Here is a 17,563-nt window from a genome sequence, read left to right on the forward strand (position 1 = left end):
CCGACATGCATCACGAAAGTTTTCTTTATGTTTACTTTCAGATTGAGGTTGGTCATGAAGGTACAGTAGTAATTTACGGCTTTTTGCAGCTGTATTGGAGTTCGGGCAAGGATCACCGCATCGTCGGCGTATAGCAGTGCTGGAATTGGTCGCCGTCCTGCTGTTGGAAAATCTTTTGTGCCCTGCAGCATTGCTGCCTCTAGACCGTTGGTATACAGCGTAAATAAGAAAGGGGCCAGTACACACCCCTGCCTGACCCCCTTCCGTATTGGGAAGCTGTCTGTGAGTTGTCCTTCCAACCCGTATCTTACCTTGCCTGTGGCGTCAGAGTATTACTCACGTAGAAAATCTATGATTGGGGGGTCAATCCCCATGTCCTGCATTATTAGCCATAGTTTTGTGTGTACCACACAGTCAAACGCTGCCGTAAGGTCAACGTAGACTAGGTGGAGACTGGTTTTTTTGACATTTGTGTACTTTGCGGCCAGTAGAGTTAGGTTCAGAACTTGGTCCACGGTGCTCAGGCCGGCCCTGAACCCGTACTGAAGATCTGAGAGGACCCCGTGTTCCTGAGACCATTCCTGTAGACGATTGAGGAGAATCCTTCCTGCCATCTTACCCACAGAATCCAGAAGTGAGATGGGCCGGTAGCAGGAAGGACTGTCTCTGTTACCTTTCTTGAAGATGGGAATTAGGATTGATATTGACCAAGATTTAGGGAGGGTGCTTTCTTTGGCTGCGTTCAGTACTTTTGTTAAAAGTGGGGACCAAAGGTCAGGAAGGGATTTATAGAGGTCCATTGGAACGGAGTCTGGGCCTGGCGCTTTACCATTTTTTGCCGAGTTAATGGCTTTCTGTATCTCGTTGATGGTAAAGTGTATATCTAATGGATACTTCACCGGTGAGAGCGCTGGTCCAGTGGGTGGAACTTCAGTTCTTGCCTCTCCGAAGACTTCTGAAAAGTACATCACCCAGTCTTTCGCGTTGATTGCTACGTCTAAGGATGGACCCTCCTTATTCCCCACCAAGAAAGGAGTCTTGAGTATTCTCCAGAATGCTATGTTGTCTTTTTGCAAGCTACTATTTAAAAGCTGGGTCCAGAGATTGTGTTGAATCTCTTTTTTTCGTTCTTTAAGTTCTTGCGTGTATCTTTTCCGTAGTTTGGCTATCTCTTCCCTGTTTCGTTCTTTCTTTGCTAAGGCTTTCTTTAGGGTAGAGTAGGCTTTTGTGCACTTGGTGTTAAACCATCCTTTTCTTTGTGTGTTGTTCTGTTTTCTAGGCTTAGTTAATTCATTTCCTATGGTTTTCACTATTCTGTCATAGTCAATCAGGATTTCCTCTGCGCCTGCTAAAGGATTTAAGCAGCTTTCGATGTATGGCCTGCATTTATCCACTATTCTTTTGGTGATAAGTTCCTGGTCTAGGGTGTCCCATTTTAAGGTAAAGCCATTTAATCTGTTTAACGTGAGATTGTCTTGTAATAATAGAGTTTGGTTGTCCTTTACTCGATTCTGTGGCGATCAGGTTCGAGGTATATTAATTTGAGGGGATAGTGGTCACTAAGTACGTTGTTAACCACTTCAAACTGCTTTATAGAGTCTGCGTTGGTGGTAGAAACCAGGATATAGTCAATTAGTGTTTGCGCCCCTCTTCCATGAAAGGTTGGCTTGAATGGGGTTGTTGGTGACATTATCATGTTTGCAAACCCTAGGTCTAGCTCAAAGATAGTGGCTTGTGTATTGTTTCCTTCTTCCGTGTGTTCCAAGTGAGTTAAGGGATTGTCATGCTCGTCGATGATCCCACAGGTAGGTGCATTACTTTGGCTGCAGATGTGTAAGTTAAAGTCTCCTCCCCAGATTATTGTGTGTGTAGTTTTTGCAAATTTGGTTTTTTGCATGTTTATTTTTTCAGTTATTTCACTTAGTGTTTTGGATAGGTCTTCTGAGCTCATATTGTTGTAGAAATTTACTATTGTATAAGAAATATTGATGGTAACTTTGATATTGATTATTTGATAGTTCTGGTGGAGAACTACAGGTGTTATATCTTGACAGGGCCAAAGATTCGAGATGTATGTTATTAGGCCTCCTTTGCTTCTCCCTGATTGCGATTTGGTAGCTTTTGAAAAAAATGTTCTGTAACCCTGTAGATGGACTGGGTCAGTCAGCCATGTCTCCTGTAGACATATTAAATCTTGTGTGTGCGCCAGTTCCAGGAAGGCTTTTTCTTGATGCTTTGTTGCAAGACCCGCCACATTCCAGAACAACAGGCTCCGCTCAACTTTGTCTGTCAGATGGTTGTTAAGAGGGACGAATTTTTCTTGTGTGCTTGAGTTTGGATAATCAATTATTTGATTTGTTTTGAGCAGACGTTTATTTAAAGGTGATGATGACAGTTTTTGCACAACCGGGACCAAATTACCATGTTGTCGTGTGGGTTCGGTCTGACGGGCTCCATTTGGTTTTCCCTGTTTTGGTGTATCATCGTTTATTCTTAGCTTTGTTACGGGCTGAGTTTTTCGTCTGATGTTTATTTTGGAAGCAGTAGGTGGCAGAAGTGGTGGCGTGATGGTTTTATGCGGGAGATTTGAAAAATGGGGCTGTGATGGTGGTCAGTCTACCATATCTAGACAGCTAAAATGGTTGAATGTCGGAATTCCCAACCATGGTTCGTTATACATTTGTTGATGTGGTCTTCTACCGGAATTCCAGTCACCTCGGTCGCTGAGTTCGTATCCCCAGTCGTTCTGCGGATGGAACCTCTGGTTATATCCTTGTCCCCTATTTCCCTGATGCCAATTTCTTGGTCCTTGGTCGGGTTGGCTCCAGGACCAATTTGATGGCCAGGTAGGGTCCTCGGAGCGATGGGATTGTCGGGGGTAGAAGAAGGATAGACGTTTAACACTTATTCCTTCGTTGTATTCTGGAGTATCCCAAGAGCAAGTGTAATCGACTGCCCGTGGATTTTCAAAATTTATGATTATGCAGTCTCCTAGGATTGTTTTGGGCTGGTGTCCAATCCACGAGACTCTTCTTACCGTGGTTATTCTGGAAATGTTATTAGGGTGGTTGGGCCTGTTGATATTTAACCAGTAGCGTACTTTGTTTAGTAGGGACCATGTAGGTTCTTCTGAGTCTCTGCCTAATTTGGGGACGCCCGTTAGGATGGCTACGAACGGAGTTGCTTCGGGAGGGAGATTTACTACCTTTCTCCATCTCTTATTTGGTTGTCCTGTTTTGGTATTGTGGGTCTGTGTTTGTTCGAGTCTTGAAGGAGTCTCAGTTGGTGGTTTAGAAGGTTTATTTGTCTGTGCGACGTTTGCTGAGTTGGAATCTGTATTTGATTGGTTTTGAGTACCTGTGTTGAGTATTGATTTATTTTGATCGGACTTTGTTTTTACGGTGTTAGTTTGATTGATAGATTTGTTTTCTGGTTCTGTGACTGTTTTCGTTGTAGTTTTTGTGGTGGTAGTGTGGACTGGTTTGTTGACTGTTTGTTTTGGTGGGTTGGTTACATTTCTTTTTCCTGGGTCGATGGCAGCGCCTAGAGAAACAGGAAGATCATTTTTCTTTGGGATGGTGGTTATTTTTGCAGAGGCTATTAATATGGCCACTTGTTTTTCTATTACCTCAAGGCTTTTTTGTAGAGGTTGTAGTTGATGTCTTATCATTTCTGCGATTTTTTTTAACAGTGATATATCTACTTTAGAATGGTTTGTGCCTTTTTCTGCTCGGGCAAGTGGTTTGTCTTGACGAATCTTATTGGAACTGGGTCTATTTGCGCGATCTTCAACTATGAGGACATCGGATATGATATTCTTAGAGGAATCTGTGACGACGATGTTCTCCTGAATTTGTTGACTAGCAGTATCTGGATTAGTGACACTTATGTGAACTGGGCTGTTAGATCGTAATTGTGAGGGGTTTTGTTTTGGAATTGCTCCTTCTCTTGTGCCTCTTAGTTCTTGTTGTGTTGGATCATTGGTTGTTGGTTGGAGGCTTGCGAAGATATCAGGGGTCAGTTCAAGATCCTGTGAGGATTGCGAGTTTGACAGTTGTGACAATTGTGTGGTAACCGATAAGTCAACAGTGTTAGGTAAGGCGTGTATTTCAACATTTGTATCTGTAGTGGATTTATTTACGGGTATCGCATTTGGTGTTTGAGCCTGTGCCAAGGTGCCCATAGATGAGCGCCGTGCTTGGTCTAGCTCATATGATACGCGACGATCAAGCAACATAACTGTTTGATCTATGGTTTTGTTTACTTTATGTAGGAATTGTTCAATTGGACCGACAGTAGTTGTTACGTTTTTTTTCATAGTTTTGCTTCTGGAGCCTCTCGTGGTCATTGTATGATTATTGAGCAGGTATGGAGCAGAGGTAATGACCTTGGGTGAATTAGGAGTTAAATCAACAAGAGGGCAAAACAAAACTTCAGAGTCGAAAATTGATTGGACTTTGTTTCAGAATATGGCAAGAATTTAAGCTTGTGAATGAGCATTGAAATGCAGCACAGATTTCAAAGTAGTGTTCACAATGGAAGAAGGTCTTCAAGTAGTACCACCTGATGGCAGCATCACGTTTGACAAGTTTGTAATGTAACACCATAACTTCATTCATGTGTAACAGAATTGGAAGGGTAAACGTCAACTGACAGTTGTCCTATCTTCTGAAAAGTAAATAATCTCCTTTTTTCTTTTTTAATAAATCTTCCAGCTATGATCTGAGCAATTTACAAGTGCATGAAAATAGCCCATCTATGAAAACCATAGACTTATAATGGGAATTGGATGCCAGAATACCACACATAGTCACAACATGTTTCACCAAAGGTATTTCCTGACACCACATCATACGCACAGAGGAGCTCATTCCACTGATGCTGCAGGCCTACCTCTATGTCCAGGAATATATCCCATATAGGGAGTCATGGGTGGGGGTTGCAGCACCCTAGGTCATCCTAGATTCACCACTGCCTACATAGCATCAGTGGCACATATAGCATGTAAACTTGCAAGCTCTACCATGCCATCCATGTATGGCAGACCTTCATGGGGCAAATGGCTGCAGGCCACCCTCACTGTCAGGGAAGCCTGATGGTGTGAAGGATGCTGACATGAGTGCAGAGGGCAGCCACACTCTATGGCAGCACAACCTGGATAGGGGGGGAGACAGTATCCAGGGCAGCAAGTAAAGGCCCGCTAGAGCATGGTGAGGGCACGCATGATGACTGTTAGACAGAAGAAGGGCAGAAATCCAACATTTAGGATGCATTCTGCCCTCAGGAGCCTGAGAACACAGCTGTTAGGGACCCAGGTGCCAGAGATCTTCAGTGCGCTCGTAACTTAGATAATAGGCAAGCTCCACTCCACTCCATAAATTCTTCAAAAAACTCATAACTGCAAAAGTATAGAACTAATGTTTCAACTTTAAACTGAAGAATATTACAATAACATTGTAATAACATATTTTACAATAATTAAATTATGTAACACTTTTCTTCGATATATTTACAATTTAAATTCGAATGAAATGAAAATAACCAACAATTTTCATTCTCATTACAAAATATATTTAATTAAATCAAGAAATACATGTATGTGGTTTAAACAGCACATAAATAGTTAACAACTAAATGTCTGATTAGGATGTTGGTCAGTAAGCATTCGACCGTTCGTCGGAGGCTTACCCACTGACATTCTTGGATTAAAGTCCAACCGCCATATTTCAATGACAGTGGTTGTAGTCCAAACTGGCAAGTCAATCCTAATGGCTTCCAACTGGATCAAGGAGTCCATCGGCTAGCCGTAGCCACCACATAATCCCTTAGAGATGGTGTTTCCGCTGTGGAGATTATGAGGTCGGTTTCCCATAGGCTTTCCATGGCAGGTTTTATGACATGGAAAACTTGTCTGGAATTTTCTGACATGGAAGGCTGGTTGAAAAGTGACTTTGTGGGGCCCCTAGCAGGCCCCTCTCCTTGCACGGCCTCTGGTTTTGGGCAGGGGGCACCTATTGTGCCCCCTGTAAATCCCTGCACTGTGAGGCAGGCACCATGAGGATAAGGATTACAGTAACTCCCATTTCTCTATGGTAGCTTGTGCTGCACAAACTCCATTGAGAAAAGTGCAGTTGCATAGTAATTGCAGTTTCGGACCACCCACTGATTGGCAGTTGGTTCTGAAACCGCAGAGATGCCGGTTGGAGGCAACTCCGACTAAAATCATAGACAGGCCCTAAATAAAAAAACATAATAACTAAGATCATCTCAATTTTTTCGAACTGAAAGAATATTCAGAATATCGCACAAATAAGAAAGCAAGGAGATAGGGAGAAACAAAGATAAGGAATTATGAACAGGGCTTCAGAAAAATAAAAACCAGGAACTCAGAAATTCAAATCAGGCACTTCAACACGTACCTGATCTCCTCCCAAGAGAACATATAAAGATGAATCTCTATAATTTCTACACCATTGGACTCTCTCTTTTCCTTGGCAGATAAAATGTGGGCAAGTTAATACCATGTTATAAACTTGGGAGATAAAGGCTTTAAGCAGGACTGACAGAGAGGCACTGCTTTTTTTTAGGATTTAGACAGATAGGACAATTCAGATGACCTGAACATTTGGGGATAATTTTACTAAGAAATCAAGCAATGCAGATCAGCAACCAACGTTGTTGCACTGCATTGCATAAAAAGGGAGATAGTGGGATAGTGATCTATCTCCTAAGGTATTGCACTTTTTCTCTTTCCATTTTGCTGGCACATTTTCGGTCCTGTATCTATGCTCTTATACAATGTGTGATATTTAGCATAGATTTTGTCCTGAAAGTGCACCCTTCACACAAAGTTATTTTTGTGACACTGCACCTGTGCAAAGTGTAGCTAAATCTGGCCCCAAGCATGTGAATGTTGTGATGCCTTTGGCTGAACACACGTGTGAATCTTACAAGAGATATGAGTAGTATTCCACCAGAATATCGACTACATAATATCATGAGCCTAAAACTCAAGCCCTAAATTCCACGTACCAAACATAATGAAGGTACGTACTGGGGTAAAAATAGTTTTATTCTGCCTAACTTTATATATATATACATATATGTACCTTAACCTTTATTTATATCTGGGTGTGTGGGTGCCTGCATGTGTATATAGATACAAAACCAATTTCAAAACATGTTATTGGAGGAAAACACACACAACAGAGGAGCAAATGATATTTATTCTTCATTACCCATGACGTGTTCACATGACAACAATAGTGAAGTACAGATTTTAAACCAAATTCAACAACACAGAAAGCAGACCCATGTAGATGCTACAGCCAGTGCCATTTTATGAGAGGTAAAGTTAAAGGTGTTGCACAAAGTGAAATCAAAATCAGTAAAGCAATAACTACATAAAGTGGAAGGAAAAAACAATGCAATCTACACAACATTAAACAAACCTCCCAAATGAAGTGGAGGATAAAGACAATTCAATCTACAACATATTAAATCAATGAAATGTTAATAAAATATTGTTCAGAGTCTCCTTTCCCAAACAAAATTCTGCTTTTGTCATTCTGGACTTAACCCTGTAAAAATTCTATAACAAATATAGTTAGTGGGAAATTGATATCTACCCAATAATCTTTGTTGTGTTCATCCAAAATCAGATACCATCCTCTCCATTCAGTACATAGTGTATATCACATGTGACAGCCCAGTAAATAAGCCCAAAATTGTCAACTCCATGGGATAACATAGCACTGGCATTTAGTGAAATGCGACCCTACTATGAGGACACTCATGACCAGGACATCACTGATTACATATAGGGAGGCTTGCGTGAGAGGAGATCAACTTGTATAGAGTGAGTTCACAAAGGAAAGGGAGTCAGGGTAAAACCAAAAGCAGCTTTTACTAGATGCAAAAAATGTGAGGCATGCAGTCAATATGGAAACATAATGAGTTTTATTCACCTTGTAGGTAAAAACATCAATGTTAAAAGGAGCATTGCATATATGAGTGAATAAGGGCCACATTTATAAATTGGCGGTATATGCAATCCATCGCAATGATGACAGGTTAAATGTACCAATAATACGAAGGTCCGCCTGCCCCATTTAATTAACAGCAGACCTTCAGCTTGGCCACAGTGGTGAGCATGGTCTCCACTGTGGCCAAACGTTTCTGACAGCCCATACTTCGCAGAGCCATCAGAGAAATAGCTACATGTCCTCCTGACCTATTTAGCCAGACATGTAGCAAGTTTTTTACTGTAAATTTTGGTAGTAAAGAACATTAAAAGTGTTGTGCTCCCCTGCCCTGGGAGAAGACTCACATGATGAGGGAAGCATTATAACTCTTCTTTTCAGAAAGAAAATCCTGTCTTGGGATTTTCGTCTAGAAAAGAATGCTGTTTGCTACAAGGCTGCATCCTTCCGATGCAGTCCTGAAGCAAAAAGTAAATAGATTTGTCAGGAACCACTGCAGCTTCAGTTCCTTTAAATACCTTTATAAATGTTTGCCATTTTGGGGTTATTTAGAAATTAAGTTATTGGCCTCTCCGCCTTGGGGACAGAGTAATTAAATCTTAGCCTATTTTATTTATATGCTGCAATGTTATTGCTCCAAAGTATTTATAGTGAGTACAACATTATCCGTGCACAAGTGAATTGTGCATTATCAAAGAGCTATAAGATGGAAAGATTCCAGCTAAGATTGCCAAATAATCCCCGCCCCCCCCCAAAAAAAAAGTCCATGGGGGATGAGAAAATAAGTAAATAAATATATTCTGCCGCTGTGAAATTGATTCAGAGTGACCGGGAAAAGGAGCAAAGTAGATCAGAGTCCAGGTATATCATACAATAGAATACACTATGATAAAATGTATAAAGCATGCAGCTGCTACCAAAGAAGAATCCAGCGCTAGCCTCCCAATTGTATGAGAGAAGAAGACTACTTAAACATCAACAGAAAGTTTATGCATCAAAAAGAGAAGTCTTTAGCAGTTTGTGAAGAAACGATTTGGAAGGAGCAAAACGTAGGGTCATAGGCAATGGATTCCAGAGTTTGATGGCAAGAAAGGAGCAACCTACTCTTCTTGCCTTGTGGAGCCTGGGAACGCAAAGATGTGTTTGTGCATTTTTTTGTGTTATTTATGTATACCAAGGAGTGTAAACTTTGGTGAAGAAATGTATGTATCTTTCATAACAGAAATGTGTTTGGTTGTCTTTTCTGAGGAGAGAATCATATTTTGGAGACCTATTTTTATATGTGGTTTGAAATATATTTTAAATTTGTGTTTGTCTCCTGAATTGCTTTTCTAGACTCAATGATCTTCTGGAAAAGCACCCGAGGTGGGACATCTTTACAGTCTTTAAAGGATTATGAAAGACTTTGTATCTTTTGTTCATTATTTGCTTAAAAATGGTGCGATGAAAGGATTAAGGGAATTAAAAATGTAAAATGAACATAGGGACCCAAAATGGTTTTGTTTTTGTTAGAAATGTAAATGTGTCTTTGTGTGTATATACAGTTATGTATGTATGTGTATGTATGTGTAAACATGTGAGTGTATAGCTATGTGTGTGTTTATATATATGTGTGTTTGTGTGTGTGTGGGTGTATGTGTGTGTGTTTATCTAAGTCCATATATATATATTGAGAGAGACGTGTGTGCGTGTATGTGTGTGGGTGTGTTTGTGTGTGTAACTATATAGCCCCAAAGTCTTACCAGGTCCCATGCTCAATTGGCAGCAGTACATAGTCGGTGTGAGATTTAAATCAACATTGCAAGTTTCAATCTGATAAGTAAAACGTGCACCCCAAGTTGCTTACTTCAGATTTTTACGGCTGATAGGCAAATTGTAAATGTGTGCGGGTGGCACGTACAACACTTGACACATTTTGGGGATCTGGTCACCCTGGTCACAGATAGAAGTATGCATTTTCCTTGCTGGATGAAAACTTGCAATTTTGATTGTATATTTAATCACCATTGCAAGTTTCCATCCACCAAGGAAAACGCTAGAATGTTCACAAACAGACATCCGCATCTCAACTCAAAGGTTGAGCCAAGACGCAGATGTCTGTTTGTGAAAATATGATGCCCTTGTGTATTGGGATACACTAAATCATTGGATTGTACAACTTTTCCAATTGGATAGATATAAATCACAAAATTGGAATATGATTTACTGAGATTATACTATAGTATCCCTGTTTTATCTTTTAACCACTGTGTTGTTTTTTGTTCCCACTGTGTTATCATTATCTGCATATACTGTATCAGCATATATGGTTCATCCTTTTTTAATGTAAATTGTTTTTTAAAAATTATTAAACTGTGTCCTTTTTATGATTTCTAACTAATTTTTGCATCACCTTTCAGTATTGCTCTTATTTAGAAGAATGCACCAATTAGTAAGGCGCTATGTGTGAGTGTGTCTGACTGCTTATAATTGTTCCAAAGGGGACTATATTTTGAGACAGATTGTTTGTGAAAATAGACTCTCTATAAAAAACATCTGCACAAGGTAAATGATGTGCCTACAAGGGGTTGACCAGAGAATTACAAAGTAGGGCTGGAGCTTGGCTGTATTGGAGTATTGAGATCTCGGTGAAGACGTCTGTACAAGGTAAAAAGCTGAGAATGGCTGCTGCATGGCCTCTTAATGGGATTTGATATCTGGAGGCAAAGTGTGTGGGTAGTATGGGAATGACCACCTAATGGGGCTTAGATGTCTGAAGGCAGTAGGCTTTCTTTGACAATTTCTTTGCAAGGTGCAAGATGTGTGTAGTAATGGTTTCAACACATAATGGGGTTTGTGTATCTGTAAAGGAAGTTAGTGCCTAGGAGCTTTGCCACCAAAGGTGGTTTAGTATTTTGAGGGGGTGGGCTCTCCGGAAAAAAATCAGTACAAGTCAGAGGCTGTGCCTAGTAAGGGTTTGTTCACCTAATTGAGCTTAGTGTATAAGTAGGAGGAGCTTGGCCAACTAATGGGGCTTGGCTGTCTGGACAGAGTGCGCTCTCCTTGAAGACTGTTGCGCAATGCTAAAGTTGTGCATAGTACAAACTTGGTCACCTAATGGTACTAGTGTGTCTTGAGGTAATGGATCTGCATAGTAGGGAATTGGCCACCAAAAATGGGGCTTTCCATGAAGACTTCTGTATAAAGGAAAGGTTCTGAGTGGCAGTGTCTTGATCACATAATGGACCTTAGTTGTCTGGTAGGAGTGGGTACTCCATGAAGGTTTCTGTACAAGAGGAAGCCAGTGCTTAATGGGGGTTTCACCACTTAATGGGGCTTGGGTATCTGGAGGTAAAAGTATGTTTTGCATGCTAATGGGACTTGGCTGTCTGGAGTGAGTGGCTCTCAATGATGATTTATGCACAAGGGGAATGGTGTGCATAGTAAGGGCATGGGCACCTAATGGGGTCTGGATGTCTTGATTGTGTGGGCTCTCCTGGAAGACATTTGTAACAGGTGAAGTCTCTACACATTAGCAGGTTGGCTGTGTAATGGGTTTGGGTGTTTTTAAGGATTGGACTCTCCACAAAGTCTTCTGAACACATTGAAGGCTATGCGTAGATCAAACTTTGCCACCCAATGAGCCGTGGGTATCTGGTGGAGGTCATCTCTCTGTAAAGATTACTCACAAGATGAAGGCCATGATAAAAAGTGTGTTCAAAGTGGGATTGGGGTGACTGGATGAGTAGGCTCTTCATAAAAACCTCTATACAAGATGAAGTCTGTATAAAGTAGGGGCATGACCACCTAATGATACTGAGTGCCTTGAGGTGTAGCATGTCTATATTTGAGACCAATGCCAATTGGCTGAATTGAAGGAGTGGTCACCTCACCATAAAGACTTCTGCACAAGGCGCAAGCTGTTTGTAGTAGGGACTTGAGTGTCTATCATAAAACCCCATGGTACTTATACCTATTCCAATGACAAGGAAAATACTATTGTAAATAACAAATCCTGAGGCAATTATTGTTCTAATTTGCATGATATGACATAACTGTAACATAATACTGAAAAAGGCTAATTGATGACCTATACATAATGTAAAAAAAGACTTTCATTAGTACAAATTATAAAAAAATGTATGATGCATCCTGCATGTAATGTTTAGGCCTGGGTGGTGACCTCCGCTCGCAGACTTTGAGGAGTTTTCTACACTCGGCAATCCACAAAACGTACGGAGTACACAAAACTCGTGCACGGTAAGTGCGCAAGTTGCCGCTCTGGTAGAAATGGCAGTTTGCATTGAACTCCGCCACTTGCAGGACTCTGCGGGGATTTTCTGCCCAGGCCTGGTAATGTTTGTAGGAGAGTAGGGTCTGCTATCCTATGGTCACCCCAAATTTTTGCTTTTTGCTTCACTGGTTTATGACTTAATGTGGCTGTGTGCCTGCTAATCAGACCCACAGCCTGCTGTTCTCTCTCTAAATTACTGCCAATGCACTCTAGGTGCATTACGAATTGGAACTGGTTCACCTTATTGGCCCCTGTAACAGTGTACCCTAGGTATCCAGGGCATAGGTGTTTCCAAGGCCTACCAGGGGCTGCAGCATGTATTGTGCCACCCCTGGCCTGGCCTCCATATTTGACACAACTGGCTGATCACTCAGCTCAGGTGAGTTGGTGTAATCACCTCTTGCTTAGATATAGTATCCCTATATCTAACCTTAACTGGACACATATGTTCCTATCAGCCACTCCTATGGAAGGCCTCATCAATCCTGGAGGCAGAGTGCTTGGAAATATGTGAGATGGTGCTCTAGCATGAGCTGAGCCTGTCTGCAGCTGTCGGGAACAACTCCCTTAGCTGTTCCGGGATATTGCCATACCATATACCCTTAAGTGCATTATAATCCTCGCGGTTATATGCTAACTTTGGTTTGGCTTTATCAAAACATGTCGAGTAAGGTGTCATACGATTTGGAATACTATCCCCTCGACAGTTCTGTCGACGGGGATAGCATTCCACCCTTCTAGAGGGACACGACATGTACATAACCTTAACCCCGGTTAAAGTTAACCAGAGCCTCAGCATCACAAAATGGATGCTGCCACCACAGACACAAGTCTGACCTCCTGCTGCTGGGAGTCCTTCCAGCGAGGGAGGCTTGGACAAAGGGTTTCCTGCCTTGGGAGGTGCGAGCACCACCCCAGACAGGATTTTGTGTATTGGGTAGGACAGGGCAGAATAGAATTAGACATGCCCGGGGCACACAAGGTGTCCCCGTGCATAAGCCAGTCCAAACTGGTCCTGGGACTTTCCAGACCCAGGCCTGGCGAGGAGCTGGACAAAGGAAAGGGGGTGTAACCGCCCCCCTTCCTGGTCCCACCCAGAGGATGGACCTAGCAGGTGATCCACCCCTCAGATTGGGAATAAGAGTGGGAGCAGTGCCACAGCACCTCAGATCATCCTGAATCAACTTGAAACTAAGAAGACGACTGGACTTCGACATTCTGCTGCACAGAAGACTGAAGAGCATCTCCCATGTGGCCTAGGAGTGGCCACCCTGTGAACACAGGCACCATCCAGCAACTCGACGTCTGCTTTGCCGCCGCCGGAGCCTGAGCCTGAGCCTGAGCCCAGAGCCTGACAAGACCCAGACTCCCAGACTTCTCACAACCCGATCCACAGTCCCTGCAATGAAGGGACCCGTGGAGGCACCGAGAGACGTGGGACCGGACCTCTTGAAAGACCCCTGAGACGCTGACTGCGCAGCATCCGAGGTACCCTCGACATTGTGCTTTGGGGACTGAGAAGCCCCACCACCGAGCTGCCCTTGCACCGAAGATCACCCCCCCAGCATCTCCACGATCTGCGTGGGGCTCTTTTGCATTGTGCCACTTGACGCGCCATCCCGGCCACCTGCCACGTGGTCAGCGGCCATCTTGGCGATGAAACCTACAACTTACACTGCGGGTCCGGTTGCTCCAGACTTGCCCTTGCTCCTGTAAAAGGGAGCACCCGCTCTGACCTTGCTGGTTCGAGTGATAAGCCTTTTTTGATTCCTGCATGGCTTGCTTTAGCCAAGGCCTGTTTGCTCTGATCAAGTTGCCGACACCGCCATCAGCTAGAGCCTTTGTGGGACAGCTTGTGACCGAAGCCTGGACGTTCTCAACCTCTTCATGTCCACGTGGCTGCAGAGAGAAGCTACACCTCATCCCCTGGTTCCAATCTGGTTCCACGGTAGTCACTGGCTAGTGACTTTGAACATTGTCCCCTCTGCTTTCAGGTCTTCACAACTTCAAATCCACCCTTGGATCCACCAGAACTCTTCACATCGAGCCGCCTGCAGCATCTTCAGCTCCAAGCACCATCGACCTGCGTGACGAAACCCGACACTACTTCGACCCTATGCACCCGCTTCCTGTGGGTGAGGTAACTCAGCAATGCTGGTGTTACCACACTGGTACACACCTCTAGGGCCTGTGTCTTAAGTTTCAGCTTTCTAGGTCACTCGGAAGGTTCCTAACTAACTAACTTTTATAACTTTTACGCACCATAGACATTGCATTGGTGAGTGCGTGCACTTTAAACACTGCACCCGAGTCCCGCGGGCCTTTCCCGACTTAGTCACTGCTAGTCCCGATCAGCTCCAGCGATTCCCAAGGCCCTAGGCCTGTTTCCTTTTCGATTGGTATCTCTTATACCACTTTCTTAGTATATGGTTTAGGTGGCCCCTAGGGCTCATCCATATTGTGCAACTTTTGTGTATTTCAACTGTGTTTTGTTTTAACGCTTGTGCTTCTGTGCTCATAAAGAGTCCAGGAGATATTTGTAGTTAATAAATATATATATATTTTCAATATATATCTGTGTGGTGTCCTTTCATTTGGTATTCAAGGGGGTTGTATATGGTAAAACAGCTTGCTTCACATGCCTTTCAGAGTTTAGCCTAAGACTGCTTTGTCCATGCTACCACTAGGATAGCTGGTCTATACGGTTGACTTACAACCAATCATCATAAGGGTTGCTTGGCATGGTACAAGGTGATCACTAGAATTAGTGAGCATCACATACCAGGCCAACTTCTCACATTGGTGAGCAGCAGATTGGGATCTGAGCTTGCTGTTTGTTTTACCATTGCAATCTTTGAGAGTATCATTTGAAAGATCATACAGGTACCTGTTAGCTACATATAAAACAAGACTAGTATACTTAAGTTCTACTGAACTTAGTTGTTGTAGAGGATAGGGAGTAGCACACCCGGACTACAACTACTAGATAGGTTTAGTAGGTAAACACCAGTGTAGGTAGATTGCAACATATCCACCCACACTAGAGCAAAGTCTGGAGCAGAGGGTTCCACTGGGAATGTCTCTGTTGAGAGTGACCCTCCAAGGGCACCATCCAAATGTGCTATATTTTCCTTTAAGGAACTAAGGCAGCTTTGTGCCTTAAGGGGTCTGAAGACAGGGCCATCCCCTACTACAGACCAGACCACCTTAGAGAGCTCTTAGACCAGTCTGAGGCTCTAAAGACCTCTAAAGCAGACCCCACAGGGAATGCTGAAGGAGGCTCTCCCACTGAAGATGACAGTACTGATGCCCCTGTCCCCATAGTCCTGGTAGATGAGGATGACCAAGTCACTGGAGCTCCTCAGGTAGATGAGGAGGAGGAAGAAGAAGAGGAGACAGAAGGGGGGGAGCAGTGATTCTGATGATGGCAGAAATAGCCAGGTGCTAGTCAGCAGGCTTAACTAGTCTAACTTAAGTGTATTTGGGACTGAAGCAAGGATGACCTTGCCCAGACACCCAGGTGGACTTAACCAGGAGCGTAGGAGGAAGAGGAATCACTCAGGTGACTCCAATACCCCCCAGGCTTCTAGCGGTTCTCATGGTCACTCCAGAAGGGAGATGACTAGCCCTCAGAGAAGGGAACATGAGGCCAAAATTAGAGAGGCTGAGCTTAGGATCCAGAGACAAGAATTAGAAGTTGCCCTGGCCCAAGAGAAACTTGCTAGAGCAAGACAGCCTAGAGAGAGTGGGGTAAAAGAACCCACTAGTGGCAGCAATATCCACAAGGATAAAGACAGGTCTTTTGATAACAGAAACATGAGTAAGATTGTGCCCCCCTACAAAGCTGGGGATGATATCCACAAATGGATGACTGCTCTTGAGAGAGCCTGCAAGGTACAGCAGATCCCTCAGGAGTAGTGGGCAGCAATCTTGTGGCTCTCCTTTGAAGGTAGAGGCCGAGACAGACTCCTCACAGTTAGTGATGGGGATTCTAGAAACTACCTGGTCCTGAAGAGTGCTCTGATTGATGGGTTAGGCTTAACCACTGAACAGTACAGGTTAATGTTCAGAGACACCCAGAAGACACAGACTCAGGACTGGTCTGAATTTGTTGAGTGTGCCACTAAGGCTCTGGAGGGATGGTTGCTGGGAAGCAAGGTTACAGACTATGAAGGATTGTACAATTTGCTTATGAGAGAACACATTTTAAATAATTGTCAGAACCAGCAGTTGCCTAAACATTTGGTTGACTCAGATTTGACCTCTCCCCAAGAATTGGGAAAGAGGGCAGATAAATGGGTTAGAACCAGAGTTAAGCAAAAGAACCAGAACCAGAACCAGGGTGGTGACCAGAAGAAAACAGACCAGAAGGGTGGGGAGCAGAAAGCTAAAGACCAGAAGTCTTCAACAGGGCCCCAAACTAATACAAAGGGTGGGTCCCAAATTTCCAAGAAGAAGAAGAAAGAAGGTCAAAGAAAACCCTGGTGTAGTACTTGTAAAAACACCTCTCACTGGACAAGTGAGTGTAAAAAGGGTGGAGCCCCCAACACTGCGGCCGCTAAGGCACCTGCACCCACTAGTACAGTTGTCAGTGTGGGTCCACAAACCAAGGGGGTAGTGGGTATCACTTTGGGAACTGAAGGAGATTCTGACCTAGTCAGAACCCTTACACAGGCTGTTCTGATTTGTGAGGGGGACATAGATTTGGCCCCTACCATAAGTCCCAGTAATCTGGGCAAATACAGACAGACGCCTTTGATTAATGACAAAGTGGCTCAAGCATACAGGGACACATGTGCCAGTGTCACTATGGTGACACCTAGCTTTGTGGACCTTGGACAATACATGCCAGGTGATAATTACCTGGTGACCAATGCCAGCAATGTCACCACTACCCATAGTGTGGCAATTGTTAACTTTTCCTGGGGAGGGGTAACTGGCCTAAAAAGAGCTGTGGTTAGTGCTGATCTCCCAGTTGAATGTTTGTTGGGCAATGACCCGGAGAGCTCTCTATGGTCAGAAGTTGAGTACAGGACTCATGCAGAGATGTTAGGGATATCATCACATGTCCTTGCTGTGACCAGGTCACAGGCCAACAAGTGCCTCTCTGAACCTCAGGTCTTGGATCCTGGAACAATGGACCAAGCACCTTCCAAGAAGAAGAACAGGAGGGTAAAGGCTGTGCCTTCCCAACTGCCTACAAGTGAGGATCAGCCTTCACAGGAAGCTGATCTTGAGACCCCTGAAGGAACTGTCTCTGAAGAACTTCGAACCTGACCAGGTTGAGTTTCTGGGGACAGGGGGACCT

General features: G+C 43.5%; 1 protein-coding gene across 1 annotated transcript in view; it reads left to right on the forward strand.

The window, feature by feature from the left end:
- The window catches only part of LOC147693515 (uncharacterized), a 134,723-nt gene that overhangs the window by 55,038 nt on the left and 62,122 nt on the right, over nt 1–17,563 (forward strand). The window contains exon 4 of the mRNA XM_086936036.1: nt 9,318–9,347. Coding sequence (XP_086792162.1) covers nt 9,318–9,347 — 30 coding nt within the window. The remainder of the gene's footprint in view (nt 1–9,317; nt 9,348–17,563) is intronic.

Source organism: Lissotriton vulgaris, chromosome 8 (assembly GCF_964263255.1).
Source record: "Lissotriton vulgaris chromosome 8, aLisVul1.2, whole genome shotgun sequence".
Classification (NCBI taxonomy): Eukaryota; Metazoa; Chordata; class Amphibia; order Caudata; family Salamandridae; genus Lissotriton; species Lissotriton vulgaris.